Source organism: Morone saxatilis, unplaced genomic scaffold, assembly GCF_004916995.1.
Source record: "Morone saxatilis isolate NCDOM2014 unplaced genomic scaffold, NCSU_SB_2.0 Contig19, whole genome shotgun sequence".
Classification (NCBI taxonomy): Eukaryota; Metazoa; Chordata; class Actinopteri; family Moronidae; genus Morone; species Morone saxatilis.
This window is the reverse complement of record NW_023339751.1, coordinates 11337812-11355221: the sequence shown is the minus strand read 5'-3', so window position 1 is coordinate 11355221 and position 17410 is coordinate 11337812. Positions and strand designations below refer to the sequence as shown.

The 17410-nt window shown below is 40.2% G+C and overlaps 3 protein-coding genes across 6 annotated transcripts; all 3 read left to right on the top strand.

Annotated features, from left to right (window-relative positions):
- The first annotated feature begins 89 nt into the window (after window positions 1-89).
- On the top strand, window positions 90-4870 carry LOC118329298 (centrosomal protein of 55 kDa-like). Of its 4 annotated transcripts, none has more exons than XM_035663397.1 (10): window positions 94-401; window positions 1339-1500; window positions 1656-1898; window positions 2454-2519; window positions 2766-2916; window positions 3160-3286; window positions 3393-3579; window positions 3673-3747; window positions 3959-4081; window positions 4572-4870. In XM_035663397.1, the coding sequence occupies exons 2-10, from the start codon at window positions 1348-1350 to the stop codon at window positions 4761-4763; spliced, it is 1317 nt and encodes a 438-aa protein (XP_035519290.1). In that variant the 5' UTR covers window positions 94-401; window positions 1339-1347; the 3' UTR covers window positions 4764-4870. The 4 variants fall into 4 exon arrangements, with proteins under 4 accessions (XP_035519292.1, XP_035519290.1, XP_035519289.1 ...); XM_035663396.1 differs by having other exon boundaries at window positions 1336-1500; XM_035663398.1 differs by having other exon boundaries at window positions 96-401; window positions 1336-1500; window positions 1656-1775.
- Window positions 4871-5012: 142 nt separating this feature from the next.
- LOC118329299 (free fatty acid receptor 4-like) lies at window positions 5013-9188 on the top strand. Its single transcript, XM_035663400.1, has 3 exons — window positions 5013-7237; window positions 7326-7457; window positions 8649-9188. The coding sequence occupies exons 1-3, from the start codon at window positions 6644-6646 to the stop codon at window positions 9054-9056; spliced, it is 1134 nt and encodes a 377-aa protein (XP_035519293.1). The 5' UTR covers window positions 5013-6643; the 3' UTR covers window positions 9057-9188.
- Window positions 9189-10153: 965 nt separating this feature from the next.
- LOC118329297 (cone cGMP-specific 3',5'-cyclic phosphodiesterase subunit alpha'-like) lies at window positions 10154-17218 on the top strand. Its single transcript, XM_035663395.1, has 22 exons — window positions 10154-10816; window positions 11246-11398; window positions 11872-11961; window positions 12098-12238; window positions 12363-12437; window positions 12525-12589; window positions 12710-12776; window positions 12863-12910; window positions 13030-13179; window positions 13486-13629; window positions 13711-13776; window positions 13873-14019; window positions 14321-14428; window positions 14521-14630; window positions 14743-14830; window positions 14983-15083; window positions 15223-15330; window positions 15453-15516; window positions 15599-15673; window positions 15766-15849; window positions 15979-16129; window positions 16226-17218. The coding sequence occupies exons 1-22, from the start codon at window positions 10349-10351 to the stop codon at window positions 16258-16260; spliced, it is 2538 nt and encodes an 845-aa protein (XP_035519288.1). The 5' UTR covers window positions 10154-10348; the 3' UTR covers window positions 16261-17218.
- The last annotated feature ends 192 nt before the right edge of the window (window positions 17219-17410 follow it).

Genomic DNA, 17410 nt, shown 5'->3' with positions numbered 1-17410 from the left:
TATTCAAAATTTAAAATCTCAATTTTGCCCGACATCACTGTGCAGAGTCGTCCACTATGCAGCAGCAACCCCAGCAGTGTCAGTCCAGTCCTGCCTTCCTCTCTGGTACTGCAGCGCCCCCCAGCGGTGTAATGGAGTCATGGTTACTTTCTATGATGTCAACCGAGCCTACAGTGTGGTTTCCAATGAAGCAGCGAAGCCTTAGCAACACACTTTGATAATAAATAAACACAGTTAAAGTTTATACATATCATTAAGTCACTAAAAAGTTTCTCCAGGAGCAACATAATTGTTTTTTTCTCCAAAATTTTCGCGCGTTACTGCGGGTGCCTGGTTGAACGGAGGAGTTTAGGCGGGTATTGAAGGGACACATCAATCCAAAGACCTGTCTGCCTCCCAAGGTAATACATAAATATATAAAATGTGACATAATGTTACTACAGTGGATAAACAGCGTGTGTTACGGCGTGGAAACTCAAGTTTCACTAACTTTAAGTTGCAGAAACGTTGCAACTTAACTTAGCTAGTTAATTAGCACGTTATGCTCGCTAACACTAATGCTACTATTTTTATTTTTATGAAGTTTTTATTCCAGCCAGTTAAACGTTAGAGTAATTACCTATAGTTAACTCAGCTAATGTTATTTGTCAATGTTAGTGGCCAAGAATAACGTTATAAAAACAGATGTTAAATAATATTAAAGTACTTATTAGCTGAGTTCAGGGGTCAGCAACCTTCAGATCATCTTCAGATAAACAAATCACACATCCTGTTGTATTAATGTGGCCTGTATTTGTCTGTACCATGGCAGACACTGCAGTTACCTTATGTGCTCCAGCTGTACTCTGTGATTGTGCCCTGACTTCTTTGGTTCCTTTGATATAGTGGGACACGCTGACCTCCCTGAGACTCCTCAGTATGTTGGACTGGGATAGATCCCACCTGCCTTACCTTAATTGGAAATTAGGTTGTACACATCGGTTAACAATCCCTACCAGGATAAGCACATAAAACCCAGTATAAAAGGATGTTATTACCTTGGTTGTAAGGTTTAGCTGTATTACATAATTCAACAGCTGGTTGTGGTCAACATGTTTTGAAATAACTAACTCAATTCAATTTCAGAGGCGTATTTTGGCCTTGATTTGAACTGCAGTAACGTTAGATTGTAAATATATTTGTAAAAGATTCTTTCTCTTCTGAATTGCTTAGAAAACGAGCTTGGGTTCAGTTCAGTTTTCCCCATGACGAAAATAAACTTAATGTTTGTTTTTGAAATTAGTCTTTATCCTTAAATGTTTTATTTTTGTGTTAAACTCTTGTGATATTTGTCAGTAGGTGATTGAGATGGCGTCCTCCAAAAATAAGGGATTCCTCTGGAAAAAGCCCAACTCAGAGCTGCGCATGATTGTGAGCAGTCTGAAGAAGGAGAATGCCTATCTGAAGAAGACCCTGGTTGAGTTGTCTCGTCAACATTCAGAACATAATAAGCTCGTAGAGGTACACTAGACAACTACTGCTCATACTGTGTTGCTAACTCCACCTAATGATGAGAGCAAGAGCTGTGATGTTTATGTTTATTTCTTTATTCAGGGTCTCGTTTTACAGTAGCTGAGCATTAGTGAAACAACGTTTTTCTCGATGTCTTTTTGCAGAGATTCCTCTCTCTTGAAACTGTTAGGCTGGAGAGTAGTCAGCAGCTGACGGGCGAAGACGAGCAGATCGCTTCGCCGCCAGAGCAGCTGAGTAAGAAAGAAGGGAAGCTGTCGGACGTAGTGAGTATGAGGAGAAAGAGAAGCATGTCCAGTTACTGCAGAGAGATGGAAGAAGTCAAGAACAAGCTTGTGAGCGTCTCAACTAGGTGTCAATATCTCGAGAACAAAGTTGCAGGGAAGAAGGTAGAGCACTGCTCAATTGCCTTTATAAGCAGGAGACCTTTCTCTTGATACGGCTCCATAACAGTATGTTTTTAGTTATGGAAAATCTGTACTTCTCAGTGTCTCATTAAGTCGTGACAGTGAGCCAGCATGCAAATAAATGGAATTCAGCCATCATTATTATAATTATTTACACCTGTGCTTTTCCTACTGTGATATATCAAAAAAGGCCTGTGGTTGTGTTGCTGCTTAGGAAGTTTGATTTACAAAGCCAATCGTTTAAGGCCACTAGATGGCAGCATTTGTTTTAAAGTGTCAGTCTTTCATTAAGATGAGTAACTATTAAAAAAAAACCCTCAAAAAAAACCCCACTCCCTCGTGAGGAGCATACCATCACAGTGACATTCTGGATATTGTAGAGGTCATAACATTTGAGGATTTGATGCACTTAATCCTTCTGTGCTTGTGTTTTGGGCTTTGTCACAGTCTCTTTTATTAAAGCAGTTGGATAAAGTCGGTTGTTCATTCACACACTGTATGTGTAAGGCTGTGCTGTGTGCTCCTGTTGTCAAATAGGACTCCACTTCAGACGAACTGTCTTCGACCGACAACGTAGTAGAGCTCCAAAACCACCTCTGTGATGTAAGTGCTGTGTGGTTGCCACACAGCTGGAAAAGCACTCTTCTGTTTGCATTTTTCCCTCATCAACCTTTTTGTGTTTTTAACTTGAAGTCTGTGTGTGAGTTTGTTTCTAAGCAAGGACGTGTGCCCGTGTGCAATATACATGTCTTTCTGAGTGTTTTTGTCTTAGAGCCATCCCCGTGGCACAACTCTCTTTCTGTCTTTCTCTGTTATGTGCTTCTCATTCTTTTATTCAACCCCCCCGAGGCCTTGGAGAAGAACAAGCAGTGGCTGGAATATGACCAGCAGAGAGAGGCCTATGTGAGGGCAATTCTGGCCAGAATGTTATGGCTGGAGACGCAGCTGAACGAAGCCAATCAGGCCCGCTCACAGCAGCACAATGAGGACCATTCAGATGGTGAGCCAGAGGGACAGTGGGCAGTGGGCATTCACAACTGGGGCAACAAGGGGCAACAGACTGTCACAACAAGTTTTTAAGATATCAAGATTTCCCTGAAGTAGCCCACAATTACAGAATCTGCGGTTTGCAATGCACTGTCAAAAAGGTTGTATCTAACATCTTTGATTGTGTATGTCATTGTGTAATTTCCTCCTCTTTTTAACTACTTTTTACTATTTCTTACTACTTCTATCATTACAGTGAAGGAGCAGATAAGCCAGATGCAGGAGCACTATGAGGGATTCCTACAGAAAGCCAAAGACGAGCTGGAGGTGCTCAGGGAGCATGTCGACATGACCCAGCAGAACCTGATAATAGCCCAAAACAGGTACGTCTGTTGCTAAGAGAATAAATATTATGGTCTCCACCTTTGAGCAGGACCATAGGCAGGTGGTAATGGTAGGCAGCTATGTGACAGACCAGTTTATGTGTAGGTGGGAGGACAAGGAGAGTGAAGTGGAGGAGCTCAAGCTACAGCTGCAGGCTGAAAGAATGAGCAGAAAAAGTGCACAGGAAGAACGTTGCTCTGAGGATGACGAGCAAAGACATAGGTATGAGACCGAAGAGCTTCTGCACAAACTGGATGAGGAGAAGCGCAGGTCAGCTAACGTTGAGCTGCAGGTACGTCTTCATTGAACAATTCATCCAGTAAATCGAAAAATTAAAGATAGTCAAGATAAAATAAAATAATTTTTTTTAAAATTCCCTTCCCAGGCGAATATCTGTCAGAAGTTTATGTTAAATAATCACCATGCAGACCAGGAAAAGATTGCTGACCTGGAACGACAGGTATGACGGCACTTTTTATCAGTCATTTCAGTTTTGGTCCCTTATCCCACTTGCTTGAAAACTCGTGACCTTTGACCTCCTTGCTTTCTTTATTAAGCGAAACATCAGTCCTCTCACACAAACAAGCTAATTCTTTTAATGTGGAAAATATTATTCCCACACCTATACTATATTATATTCTCCATTGTAATGCAAACTTTTTAAATTTTAGATCAAGATTTCTTCACAAGACCTGGAGGATGAGAGGCAGGATTGTTCATATTTAAAGGAGCAAATGGTCAGAGTTCTGAAGATGCTGCAAAAAACTAAACGCCATGTGATAAAAAAGTCAAAGGTTGGCATGAACAGTGCAAAGGACGACCCTTAAAGCTGCATTAATTAACAACCTAAAAACACAGCATCGACATATTATATATCGTATAAAGTTTTATGGTGAACAAAAACATATGTACACATATACACATGTACAACATTAGCATTTATTTGAAGTCATGTCTCTGCTCACCTGAAAATGTAAGTCCAATATTGACCTCCCTTTTGGCCCTGGGCACTTAGTTGATAAGAGTAAGTTGCAGGCCAGGGAGGCTCCATTGAGCACAGATCAATTGCACTTAGATAATAATTTTCTGTGTCTGTATCACTATGAGTGAACCCTTGGACATTACACATTGTAATCTGATCTATTGTTAATATTACAAAATATTGATTAGTGCAGCTTTAGGTTTTGTTGGTCAAAAATGATGCAACTACTTTAAAAGCTGATTTGATCTCCTTTATCAGTCTTTTTAACTATAACTGATGGATGACTGCATTATTTCTATTAGAGAGACCAGCAGAGTCACAGCTCATTTGAGATGGCACACCCACCCTCCTTGCCCTCCGGACAAATCCGGATATCCTCCCCTCACAGCAGCTTGCTGAATGAAAGCTTCCTGGAGTGTCCCAGCTGCCAGGCCGAGTATCCTGTCAGTCACTACAGAGAACTACTGAACCACCTAGAAATCTGTGTAGACTGACCTGAGGCGAGAACTTCTTCAGTTCTGTATCTTCTGTAATGTGGATTTTACCTTCACTGTGTAACCTGTGGTACAGTTAATCTTAATAAACTACAGTGTTAAGTTGGCGAGGTTGTGCTTCTGAGTATTTAAACCCACAAAGCTTCGATTAGCTCTTAAATGCTCCCTTACTCTATGAGAAGATCGCAGATTTTTAGCCACTATATTTCACTGACTTTCTCTTGTAGCGCCACCATAAAGTTCACAATCCCAGTTTTGATTGAAATATCTTAAATATTGGATGGATTGCCTTGAAATTTGTATACATATTCAAGGTCTCTCCAGGATAAATTCTACCGACTGACTTGAACATGAATTTTAATCTAGCGCAGAGGGTCAAAATTCCAATTTGCTCAAAACGTTGGCTTATGACCAACTCATTTGTGTGATACTTTGCCAAATCATGCTGCCATAGGTCACTGACCCTTCCCAGGTCGCACACTGTTCAAACCAGATGAATGGCTCAAAACAGCTTGTGTGAGTTAATCCCTTTCCTGTGCTATTTAAGGAAGTGGATTAGTATTGCCAACAATATGGAGAGTCCGAGGACTTTGAAAGAGAACATGACACTGAGTGTGGAGAGGGTCCAGGCTATCCTTCGGCTGCAACTTAGGCTAACATCTTCAGAAATAGATGTTAATATGATTTAGAAGCCTCCTAACTTGCTCTGCCTTTCAGGTGCTTTTCATATGGAAGCATCTTCATTGAAAGTTGGAATATGAGCTCAGACTGTCTGAGAAGCAGGGTGTTTCTCTTGTGGACTTGTAGATTATCAACACCAGACAGGGCAGAAATACTTTTAGAGAAAGGAGGATGTGTATTAGTTTATTTGTGAAACAAATATTTCATAAACATTGTTAAACCTATCCCTGTAGGGTTTCTAAGATGCAGATGAAAAGACTATTTTCAGCCACTGATCAGTGAGTGTATCACCACTGTTGTAGATGACCAGGATGTAAACCTGGTAATCTAATTCACAGTGTAAATAAAAGTGGTGTCAGACTAATTAGATCTCAAAAGCTAATTTACGATTTACACAGTAGTACTGTTTAAGAGTTGCATTGATTGAAGATTAGAACTTTAGATTAACCCACGGGGTAGTCGTGTCAATCCCAGTCAACAACTAGAAGAGAGCATTCAGTGGAGTGCAGATCTCCGCCTGGAAACCGACAATGAAGCGCCAGCGCTACCACAACTGCCAGATGCAGCCAGTGGGGATTTGCAAAGTGAATAAGGTTTTTTTTGTACGAGTGTTCTGGGTTTATCTAACAGTATAAACTTAATAAGGAAACAATAAACAGGACAATAAGTCCAAATGTATTTAGAACATTTTGTTATTTATTTAGAACATGTTGTTGTAGCACGCTACACAAAATGGAACCCCTCCCTACCTTCCCTCTCCCTTCCCAAACAAAGAAGAGTTGTATCTCACTCAGTTGTACCTCCCAGCTCCCTTTATAGTCCATTTATATGGCATAAAAAATACAGAACATTGTCAGATAAATGTAAGAGTTGTAACTAAATAATCTGTTGAATGTGCTGATAGAGTGTAGGAAGGTCAGTGTGGAAAGCGAAGGGTTGAAGGACAAGGTGGTAGATATGGGAAGGGAGTAGAGTAAAGTCTGTCAGGGATGGGACCAACAATTAGTACAGATTAAAATGGCTTCATTTAAACAAAACAGTAGAACAGTGGCAGACAAAATCACAAATAACATCTTGTAATGTTTGACTCCCCTTCCTGTAGCAGGTGGAGCAAGTGGCATCATGAATGCTAGTCACCACCCTCCATCCCTCCTCCACCTCCTCCTCCTCCTCCTCCTCCCTCTCTCTGCTATCACTTTATGCATTATCAGCTCAGTAAGTATCTCGGATCTAGAGCACCTTTTTCAGCCTATATGGATAAAAACTCTCACATTCACTTACTCCACTCAAGAAACTTCTCTTATTTTTCCTTCTTCTCTGAGCTGCACCACTCAGATCATTTTGCTGCCACTATTGTCGAGACCCTGGTTATGACTGCTGTCTTCCTGGTCTCCGTGGCAGCAAATGCAGGAGCTGCAGCCCAGGAAACATGGGAACGCAGACTGCTGGCCAACAAGACTATCCTGACCCTCAACCTGTTTGTGGCTGACCTGCTGTTTGTCAGCATGATCCCACTGATTGTGGCAGTGCGCTGGACTGTTTCCTGGACGCTGGGGTACACGGCCTGTCGCACTGTGCTGTATGTCATCTGTATGAGTGGCTGTGTCACCATCACAACGCTGGCCTCCATCAGTGTGGAGAGGGTCCAGGCTATCCTTCGGCTGCAGACCGTGCCCACTTTAAACCCCAGGATGGTGACGGCCACCCTCTTTTTCATCTGGGCCTTTTCTGCACTGACCTGCATACCCCTCAGCCTGTTCTTCACTGTAATGGAAGTGGATTTCCCTCAGCAGGTATGGATGGATTGTTATGTTAAAGGAAAGCTTAGTGTCCCTGCCATTAATGTAGTTGTATCTGTTTGTTTTTGTGTGTTTTCAACAGGAACGTGTACACATTTGTACTCTCAAGTGGCCTGACGCAACTGGAGAGATTGTGTGGAATGTAGCCTTCACTGCCCTGTGCTTCCTTCTCCCAGGATTAATAATTGTGTTCAGTTACAGCAAAATATTACAGGTGGGTTTATTATGCAGTCAGAAAGTTAAGGAAGCGACTGTTTAAAACACAGAGAGTTTGTTAAGGATATGGGGATCCCAGCAACACTAATAAAGTATTTTAAGTCCCAGACAAAATCCCATAGGAGGACCAAGGCTAACATTGCTTTAGTCCATCTGTTTATACTTAACCACTTTCCTAGCCTGTCTGCGGTTCTTGGCCAGAAAAATGGCCATAAATATAACTTATTACCCTAAATTATTAGGAGAAGAGAGTTTTTTAACAGCCATGGATTAATACACATTTGGTCCTCTAGGGAGTATTTACTGCTGTGAGACAGACAGTAAACTACAGTGCCCATTTTTATGGTAATAAAGATGTCAATCAGGGGCGCCCGGTTAGCTCAGTCGGTAAAGCTGGCGACCTATATATGGAGTTGCTGCAGCGGCCTGGGTTCGAAACCGACCTGCGGTCCTTTGCTGCGTGTCATCGCCTCTTTGTCTGCCCCCCTTTCCTGTCGATCTTCANNNNAATAAAGGCATAAAAAGGCCAAGATGCAATGATCTGGCTCACTGATGATGTGTTTTCAATAGTTTTTGGACCACAATATGTCAAAGAGGAACAAGCCACAACAGGCTTTAGATCCACAGGCAAAACAATAATTGTTGGTTGTTTTCATGGGATTTGTTGACAATACAAAGAAAATAGAATATCACCATATCCTTTAAAATGGAAAAAAAAGCTAAAACATCCATTAATGCCAACTCATGCCCCGTAATTTACAGATACATTGACATTTGTACCATCTGTGATTATTAGTCATTTCTCTGTCCTTGAGGGAACAGAGATGTGTGTGTTTTGTTAATTACTGGAGCTGAAAATTGGTTTTGGTGTGTGAGTACAGAGCTGTGCACTATCAACTGTCAATATTACATTGGACAACCAGTTCTACCAGTGTGGACATTAAAGTGATATAGATAGTGGAAATTGATTCTGAGAAGCCACACATTGGTTTTAGCTCTTGGAAAACTTCATGGATGTTTGAGACACATCGGAGACAAACATAAAGGACACCTTGCTCTGTGTGTAAATCCATATGCAGATCAATCAGGTTACATATATGGTTTCATTGTATCTCGTTTGTCCGCATCATATAATGTCACAAAGTACATAATGTCAGTGTTGAGTATTAGTGTTTTATTTGTTTCACAGATCGCTAAAAGTTGTAGGCGGAGGCTCCGATCGCGACATGGCCAGCCACCAGTTGGAGAGTCCCTCAAGTACCATGTGTCCCGCCAGGATATGAAGCTCTTCCGAACTCTTCTGGTCCTTGTGCTCTCTTTCTTAATCATGTGGAGCCCAATTTTCATCATCACCTTCCTTATCCTGGCCAGGAACTTCATTGGTCACCTAGATGTCTCTTCTACCATGTTCTTCTGGGTGGTAACGTTCACACTGGCCAACTCAGCCCTCAATCCCATCCTCTACTCTGTCTGCCAGTTCAAGAACAGCTGGTGCAGGCTCTGCTGCGCCTCTGAGATAGCACCGATGAGAAAGGGAGCTGGTGGCAGTGGTCGAGCTCAAGGGAAACTTGATATACAACATACAGTTAACCCTTAATGTAAGACACAATATTTGCTTGTTGCACTCCTTAGATGGTGCATTCTCTTTCATTTTAAGATTGAAACACCTCTGAAAGAGCAAACAATGTAAAGATAATTCTAATTTTAATAAATATTTGCCATTTTGTGATTCTCAGTGATTTCTTTTCTGTCTACAAAAATGTATCTTACCTTGAAATGCCTATTATTAGTTGAAATAATCGATAGTTATTTTATAATTGTTCCATAAAAATTGCAATATTGAGTATTGTTTTGATTCTTAAAATGTCAAACGAATATCAGGTGAACAAAGGACAGCAAATGAATGAATGATTTGACTAATATAATAACATTTTAAGTATTATTGTGGGAAAAAATTGGGAGCAGCTATTTTATATTATTTTTTTAGTGATGCTCAAAACCACATCATAATGACTAATGGCAGTTTGCCTACCAACAAGTGTAATTAAACTCAGCAGCAGTTAACGATCCCACTTAATCCTGTCAATGGTTAAATGTAGCTGCTATCTAACAGAAGTGGCCCATGACATAAATACTCTGTTCTTTCTGGAGTAGTGCCTGTAAATGAATTAGACCAAAGTACTGCTGGCTGTCAGTACTTCAGGTTTTTTAGTTTCAGTTATTTCAGCTTTGCCAGGTGTCACTATATCATTGCATTAATCACTGTCTCTCATACACAAAGCATCTCAGACATCATAAAACACTTAAACACAATTTTTCTCAAGTCAACGGCTCTTCTGGTGTTATTATAACATTTGCTACTTTTTTAAATGACTCAATAATATATTGAATATTTCCCAAACCGTATGCTCAGAGTATTTACAGATGAGCCAGTGATCTCAGTATGTTATCAGATACATTCAGGAAACCACCAGAAATATTTACAATCTTCCCTGCCCTCTTCTACAGTGCAGGTTATACTGCAGGTGCCATAACGCAGTTATTACCTGTGATGGGATTTGTCCCACTAAAATGACAAGTGACTAGATTTACAAGTTAAGAAAGCTCAGGGGCTTTATGACTCTTGCGTCACAGTCATTAGAGCCCCGTGGGATCCCCTTACCCAGTAAGCCACTCACTACCTTCTGTTACTGGGGAGAAGGTTGGCGCTGCAGCGTCTGTCCTGTGTCCACAGAGGAGTTTGGGAAATGTCCCAGTAGGGTCTGCACTGCAACATCTTCTGCAGGCCACCTTTACTGCTCTGCTCTCTCCTCCATCCAGCTACATCAGTCTGACAGGAGCATCTTTGTGCAGCTACAGAAGGGATCAGTCATCCAAACTCGGGACAACATGGCAGACAAAGACACTGTAGAGAAGTTCCTTGACAACAACCCACAGTTTGCTAAGGAGTACTATGACAAGAAAGTCAAGGCAGAAGTGATCACCGCTGCCTTCAACAACCAGGTCAAGCTCAAAGAACCAACCTCTTACAAGGATGTTTCCGCCCTCCAGGAGGCTGAGTTCATATTTGAGCTTGTAAAGGAGATGCAGGACACCGAGCCGATGGAAAAAGCCCTGCATAAAATTCTGCAGAGAATTGCTCTGCTGATCCAAGCTGATCGCTGCAGCTACTTTGGCTGCAGGGCTCGTAATGGAGTACCCGAGCTCTCCACCATCCTCTTCGATGTGACACACAATTCTCCATTTAATAAAAATCTAGTGAACCCTAATGTAGAGATTGTTTTTCCCACCGACATGGGAATTGTTGGATGGACGGCCCACTCCAAGAAGGCTCAGAATATACCCGATGTTAAGAAGGTGAGCTTATGACAAAGATATTAACTTAACCTTAAATGTAGAAATAAACTAATGAGACTGAATAGAATAGACAAAAGAACATGGTTGTACTAATTTTGCTTTGTGGAGCAAACTAGGCTGTATAACTTATGAGACATCCACATAAAGTAGATTAATCTTGTCTCTGGATAGATAAAGTTACCTATTATCACAGTTCAACAGCACTGGAACTATGCAGCTCCAATTTAAACATGAAAGACTGCACAGAGAACATGTAACGTCAATTAACATCAATTATCATTTGTGCTTCAGTGTGTCTTTTCTCATGATGATTTGTAACTTTTTAGTAGTATAATGCATGCATGAATAGATCTGTAAAAGAAAAACTATTTTACATTCATGTTACGGTCAGTGTATGACACAATCTTTAACCATTCTTGTTACTTTCAGGACAAACATTTCAATGATTTTGTGGATAAACAGAGCAAATATACCACCAAATGCATGATTACCGCTCCCATTATGAATGAAAAGGAACCCATCGGTGTCATCATGGCACTCAACAAACAAGGGGCTGATGAATTCTCAAAGAGTGATCAGGAGGTGAGTGGACTGGATGTTCATATTTGATTACAGGGTGTTTATACTGACTATTGGTGTGCTTGAATGACTCACAAAGAAAATCAAACAGACTTTACTTAGTTGGGCTGAAAAACTGAAAGTATGCTGTCGTAGAGAGACAAATCCAGTATGAGGGTCACTTCCTTGTCTTTTCTTGCAAATAAAATGGCTTATTTTAGCCCACCAGCTTCCTGTCTCTGACCTGTATATTTGGAGGCTTGCCTTGGTACTCTGGGTCACCGTTATGAAAGCTCAATTTATAATCCTTTCCGGGTAGGAGAAGGTCAGACATTTTTTTTCTTGTCTAGTTTCATGGCCTCTTTGTGACTCCAGAGGTCATCCAGTAAAGATCTGTCAGAGGTAGTGACTGTAATCTGTTGCCATTGGAGACTATTGAAAGGGACCATGGGAATGTGATTCATAAAGCGATATGATTCTTTGCTTTTTCATTACAGCTCTTCAATAAATATGTGAACTTTGCTTCTGTGGTCGTTCTTCTAACCCACACTGCTTCCATGTGGGATATAGAGTCAAGGAGAAGCCAGGTAAAAATACATAGTAATAAATCCAATTATCCGGTCTGGATTATCCAAGAAAAACATGAAAAATATCTGGTTCATGCAATCGCACAAGAATCAAAGGCTCCTATGAAAGTTATAAGCAGTCTTTTCCTTGCTATAGGTGTTGCTGTGGTCAGCCAGCAAAGTTTTTGAAGAGTTGACAGATATTGAGAGGCAGTTTCACAAAGCCTTGTACACCGTGAGGACGTATATCAAGTGTGAGAGATACTCTGTGGGACTCCTGGACATGACCAAAGAAAAGGTGTGTTAAAGAAAGGCAGGAAAAAAACTTTCACTGCAATTATGTCTGCAGGACTGTGCATTGCAGCTATTATTAATTAACAATGCAGTATATAGAAACATGATTTGGGCCTTTTCTTCACCAGGAATTCTTCGATGAATGGCCAATCAAACTAGGAGAACAGGAGCCATACAAAGGCCCCAAGACACCTGATGGCAGAGTAGGTCCAATGCTGGGTTTATAACATTGTCATCCACCAAGATTTTCTAAATATTAAAATATACTCTTTTATGTTTAAAACATTTAGGAAATCAACTTCTACAAGATTATTGACTACTTGCTGGAAGACAAAGAGGAGATTAAAGTTATCCCGTAAGTATTGCGATGGACTGTAGCTCCGGGATCTGGCCTGATTGTACAGCTGTATTTGCATATTTTTACTGGTAGTCTAATAAGAAGACGTGCAGTTACTCATCCTCTCTGTACTCACAGCGGCCCTCCAGCTGACCACTGGGCTCTGGTCAGCGGACTCCCAGCATACGTGGCTGAGAATGGATTTGTAAGTTGTAGTTGTAATAGTTATATAATTAGTGTCATTGATCTGCTGATAACACACACCTAATGACGTTTATTTTCTTCTCCTAGATCTGTAACATGATGAATGCTGCAGCAGACGAATACTTTGCGTTTCAAGTTAGACACTCTTCACTGATGACTGGCATTCAATTTAATTCACTCTTGTTTTGTACAACACAGCCATTCACTTAAATCACCCAAAACAATCTGGATTTTCTGTTTGATTGGTTTAACAGAAAGAAGCTGTGGATGAGACTGGATGGACGATTAAGAATGTCCTCTCCCTCCCTATCGTCAACAAAAAGGAAGAAATTGTTGGTGTTGCCACTTTCTTCAACAGAAAAGACGGCAAACCATTTGACGAGAATGATGAACAAATTACAGAAGTATGGGAAAATATCTCTGTCAAGCTCTTCTTTTTAATCTGTTTTTACTGTTTAAGCCTTACCAACATTAAAAAAACAAATACTTTTATAATACAGTCATAATGTTAATGTAATTTATATTATTGTATTTAACTACATCTAAAATAAAATTCTTATAAATATTAAAATAGGCAAACTTTTTGTTAATTACAGGTATATTTTTTTTAATTTTACTTAACTTAATAGCTTGCATGGAAGAATTAGGTAATATCATATAATATATACAGAATTAAATGTATGTAAATGTTGTTTTGTATTTGTCACTAGGCTCTAACCCAGTTCCTCGGCTGGTCCACTCTGAATAGTGACACATACGACAAACTGAACAGGACAGAGTGGAGGAAAGACATTGCCCAGGAAATGCTCATGTATCAATCAACGGCCACACCGAATGACGTGCAGACTATTCTGGTAAGCTGCTGCCCAGGAGACTCATATTTCTTCAAGCTGACTGAAAACAGATTGAGAGATCAAGCTTTTATTTCCACACAGAACACTCGAGATAAGTTTGGCTCAGGACCAGAGGACTGTGACCAGAAGGAGATGTACAAACTGTTGGTAAGCACTGAGACATGTATACGACAATGTTTCTCATAAACTCAGTTTTGTTTGTGATGGTATACCAGCTGTTTGCACCCTGTTTCCAATGTGCAGAGAGCCAACATCCCTGAGGCCAAGACTGTGGAGCTGCGCGAGTTCCACTTCAGCGACTTTCCTTTGTCAGAGTTTGAACTCATCAAGTGTGGTATCCGCTGCTTCTTTGAGCTCGGGGTGGTAGAGAAGTTTAAAGTCCCAGCTGAGGTACAGTATACTGTATTCACCACACTCCCCCCTGCCTGCCTGTTTGGGGCAGCACACCACATCTGAAACACTCAACACACCAATATTTGTGCATTTTGAGTGCAGAGAGATTATATTTTGTCTGAGGTCTCGCTGAATTAAGCTATTATTGTTGTTTGTATATTTTGCAAGGCTGACTTGGCTGATCTGAGTTGCAATATAAACTTAAAAGACATTGTAGTTCTGACTCAAACTTTTTAACAAGCAATGCAATTGCAAAGTCTCATTGCAGCTCTGTTTTCTTTGTTTTTCTGTCGTGCAGATCCTGACCCGATGGATGTACACCGTTCGTAAGGGATATCGTGACATCACCTACCACAACTGGAGGCACGGCTTCAATGTCGGACAAACCATGTTCTCTCTGCTGCTTGTGAGTCTGATTTCTCATACTAATATTTTTTTTTACATGGCTTGCTCTGATGTTTATTATGACACAGGCCTGTCCTTTTTGCACCTCAACAGACAGGTAAACTGAAGAAGTATTACTCAGATCTTGAGGCCTTTGCCATGGTTGCTGCTGCATTCTGCCACGATATTGACCACAGAGGAACCAATAATCTCTACCAGACAAAGTATGTTTTTTGTGGATCGTTTTCAGATGACAAAGACAAATTGATGGTGAGAAATTGAAACTGACATAATAAACATTTGACTCATATGTTCTGGTTCTGGTTGACTCTTTAGGAGTTTATCCCCACTGGCAAAACTGCACAGCTCCTCGGTTATGGAGCGGCATCATCTCGAGTATAGTAAGACACTGATGGAGGATGAGGTGGGTCCTTATTTTCACATTTATGTGTTTAACAATAGTTATAGTTTGAGAAATATAAGGCTATTTGCAAATGTTTTTCATACTGTACTGTTACCAGCTGGGTTTGAAATCTTGGCTGCTGTCTCACCTCATTCTCCTGCTATTGTTCACAGAACCTGAATATCTTCCAAAACCTTCAGAAACGTCAGTTTGAGACAGTGCAGCATCTGTTTGAAGTTTGCATAATTGCCACTGATCTCGCCCTCTACTTCAAGTAAGGAGTGTCAGGAGTTTTGTTCTGAGTATATAGTAACTGTTTGTCTCACATTCAACATCAGCATTTAACACTTTTAATGCCCATTAATGAATTGTAAGGACTTTTGAAAAGGTCTAACAGCCTTCTCATCTTTCAGGAAGAGGACGATGTTCCAAAAAATTGTGGAATCTATGGAGGGGATTCCAGAGGAGAAAGAGAAGGTCAACTACGTCTCCAACAATGCAACCAGGAAGGAAATTATCATGTAAATACATAGTTTATCACGTGAAATAGGCATTTTTATAATTGTATTATGTGAACATTTCTCTAGATGTCCCCTAGCTGTCTTTAAAAAAAAGTTATTCAATGGTGTCGTATTTTCCGCAGGGCAATGATGATGACAGCTTGTGACCTGTCAGCTATAACAAAGCCATGGGAGGTTCAGAGCAAGGTTTGTTCCCTTATTCAGGCTTAATTAGAAATCACCATTCACCCATTTGTGCTCACTGTTGTATTGGTTCTTGTGGTTCCAGGTTGCTCTTATGGTGGCAGCAGAGTTTTGGGAGCAGGGAGACCTCGAAAGGACAGTCCTTGATCAGCAGCCTATCGTAAGAGCTTTAAACTTTGTTTTTTATGTTTATTTATATGTTATGCATCGAGTCATAACAATAATCATCATCACCTGTTTCTTTTTCTTTAGCCGATGATGGACAGAAACCATGCTGATGAGCTGCCTAAGATGCAGTGTGGTTTCATTGACTTTGTCTGCTCCTTTGTGTACAAGGTACCTAGATACAAAAACGTATAGATACAAACATGATTTATATTGGCAATACATTTTCTAATGCAACCTCTTTTCTTTAATATCTGTATGTTTGTATCTGCACTTACGCATGTATCTGCATGTTTGCAGGAGTTTTCTCGCTTCCACACAGAGATCACCCCAATGTTCAATGGGCTGAATATCAACAGGGGAGAGTGGAGAGCCCTCGCAGATGTCCACGAGGCCAAGATGAAGGCCATCGAAGACGAGAAGAAAAAGTTGGAGGGTGGAGATGCACAAGGTGAGTGCAGATGTTTGAAATCAGGTTCCCTCCTGCTCGTTCTCATATTTGCATTGTCACCTGGCTCTCACTGTCTTCCTCATTTGTTGTTTCAAGATGGCGGGAAGACAAAGACGTGTGTTATCTGCTAGACCTCCAGGACCATCTATGAATGTTTGACTGGATGTGTATTTGTACAGTGTGTGTGCATGAGCATGTGTTCACAGTTGAGGGAAGCAATTATTATTTTTATAACTATAATATTTAGTTCTTCTGTCCTGTAATACAGAAAACTATTTTAATCAGCAGCAGTCTAGAGTGCATACAGTTTGTATGTGATACTATAAAAACGTTCTTAAACATTATTCTTTTATATACTAAAATAATTATTTGATTCATTAAGAAGAGTACATATTGGTGTTTTATTATAAGTACTTATACTGAATATAATATAAGAATATGCAGTTGAAGTTGTTATTTATGAGAAATTAGGAATATAAATACTACAATAAAATGCTTAATAATATTTTGTTGAGAAAAAAAATGAATACATACAATTACTACTGCTTCTTTTTTTATTGCAAGTAATGCTTTCAAAATGTAAAACATATGTCCCCAGCTAATGGGTGAGAGATATAAGAAGATTTGACTGAATTGGATTTGGTTATAAGCCAACTGGAGCCCCACGGCTTTTCTTTCTAAGTCTCCTGCTTACATAAAGTAAAAATACTGCCGCCCTCATAAGTCAGCAAACATGTGGCATACAGGACACAGGAAGGTGTCATATGGAAACACTGCAGCATGCAGAGTCAAAGATGACATTGTTTAACTGTGAAGCAACACATTCAGTATTATATGTTGTGATTTATTGAAGCTAAAATGTTAAGATTTATTTTCCCAAACCATCTCAAAACAGAGCTTGTGACATTGGTAGCACGTAGCAGAAAAAAATATTGTATTTTCTTTCCTGATGAAGTGTTTGTTTGCTTTTTAACATAAGAGCTTTGAATCTCAGAAATCTAACTCTACCATGCATGTATAGCATTAAATACATTATTTTATGTGCAATAGTGTCATGTGTAAGACATGAAGGATGTCAATAAAGTTTATTTTCAGATGATGTTTGTTTTGTGCATTATAGCCATTCTGCAAATCTGCAGAAGTTGCAATTACACAAATGTTGTGCTTCATTTTTTGCTTCATTTCAGGCAGCATGGATGTAATGTCAGTTTCTAACAGCTGCAGCACACTGATTACTGAGTAGAAAGACTTTACTGTGACTTGCAGCCTAATGGATTCAAT

Coding starts and splice junctions, on each gene's coding strand:
- LOC118329298 (XM_035663397.1), top strand. CDS start 1,348: ATGGCGTCCTCCAAAAATAAGGGATTCCTCTGGAAAAAGCCCAACTCA. Junction 2,917..3,159: donor CAATGAGGACCATTCAGATG/GTGAGCCAGAGG, acceptor CTATCATTACAG/TGAAGGAGCAGATAAGCCAG. Junction 3,287..3,392: donor CTGATAATAGCCCAAAACAG/GTACGTCTGTTG, acceptor GTTTATGTGTAG/GTGGGAGGACAAGGAGAGTG.
- LOC118329299 (XM_035663400.1), top strand. CDS start 6,644: ATGCATTATCAGCTCAGTAAGTATCTCGGATCTAGAGCACCTTTTTCA. Junction 7,238..7,325: donor AAGTGGATTTCCCTCAGCAG/GTATGGATGGAT, acceptor TGTTTTCAACAG/GAACGTGTACACATTTGTAC. Junction 7,458..8,648: donor GTTACAGCAAAATATTACAG/GTGGGTTTATTA, acceptor TTTGTTTCACAG/ATCGCTAAAAGTTGTAGGCG.
- LOC118329297 (XM_035663395.1), top strand. CDS start 10,349: ATGGCAGACAAAGACACTGTAGAGAAGTTCCTTGACAACAACCCACAG. Junction 11,399..11,871: donor TCTCAAAGAGTGATCAGGAG/GTGAGTGGACTG, acceptor TTTTCATTACAG/CTCTTCAATAAATATGTGAA. Junction 15,850..15,978: donor TCTGCTCCTTTGTGTACAAG/GTACCTAGATAC, acceptor GCATGTTTGCAG/GAGTTTTCTCGCTTCCACAC.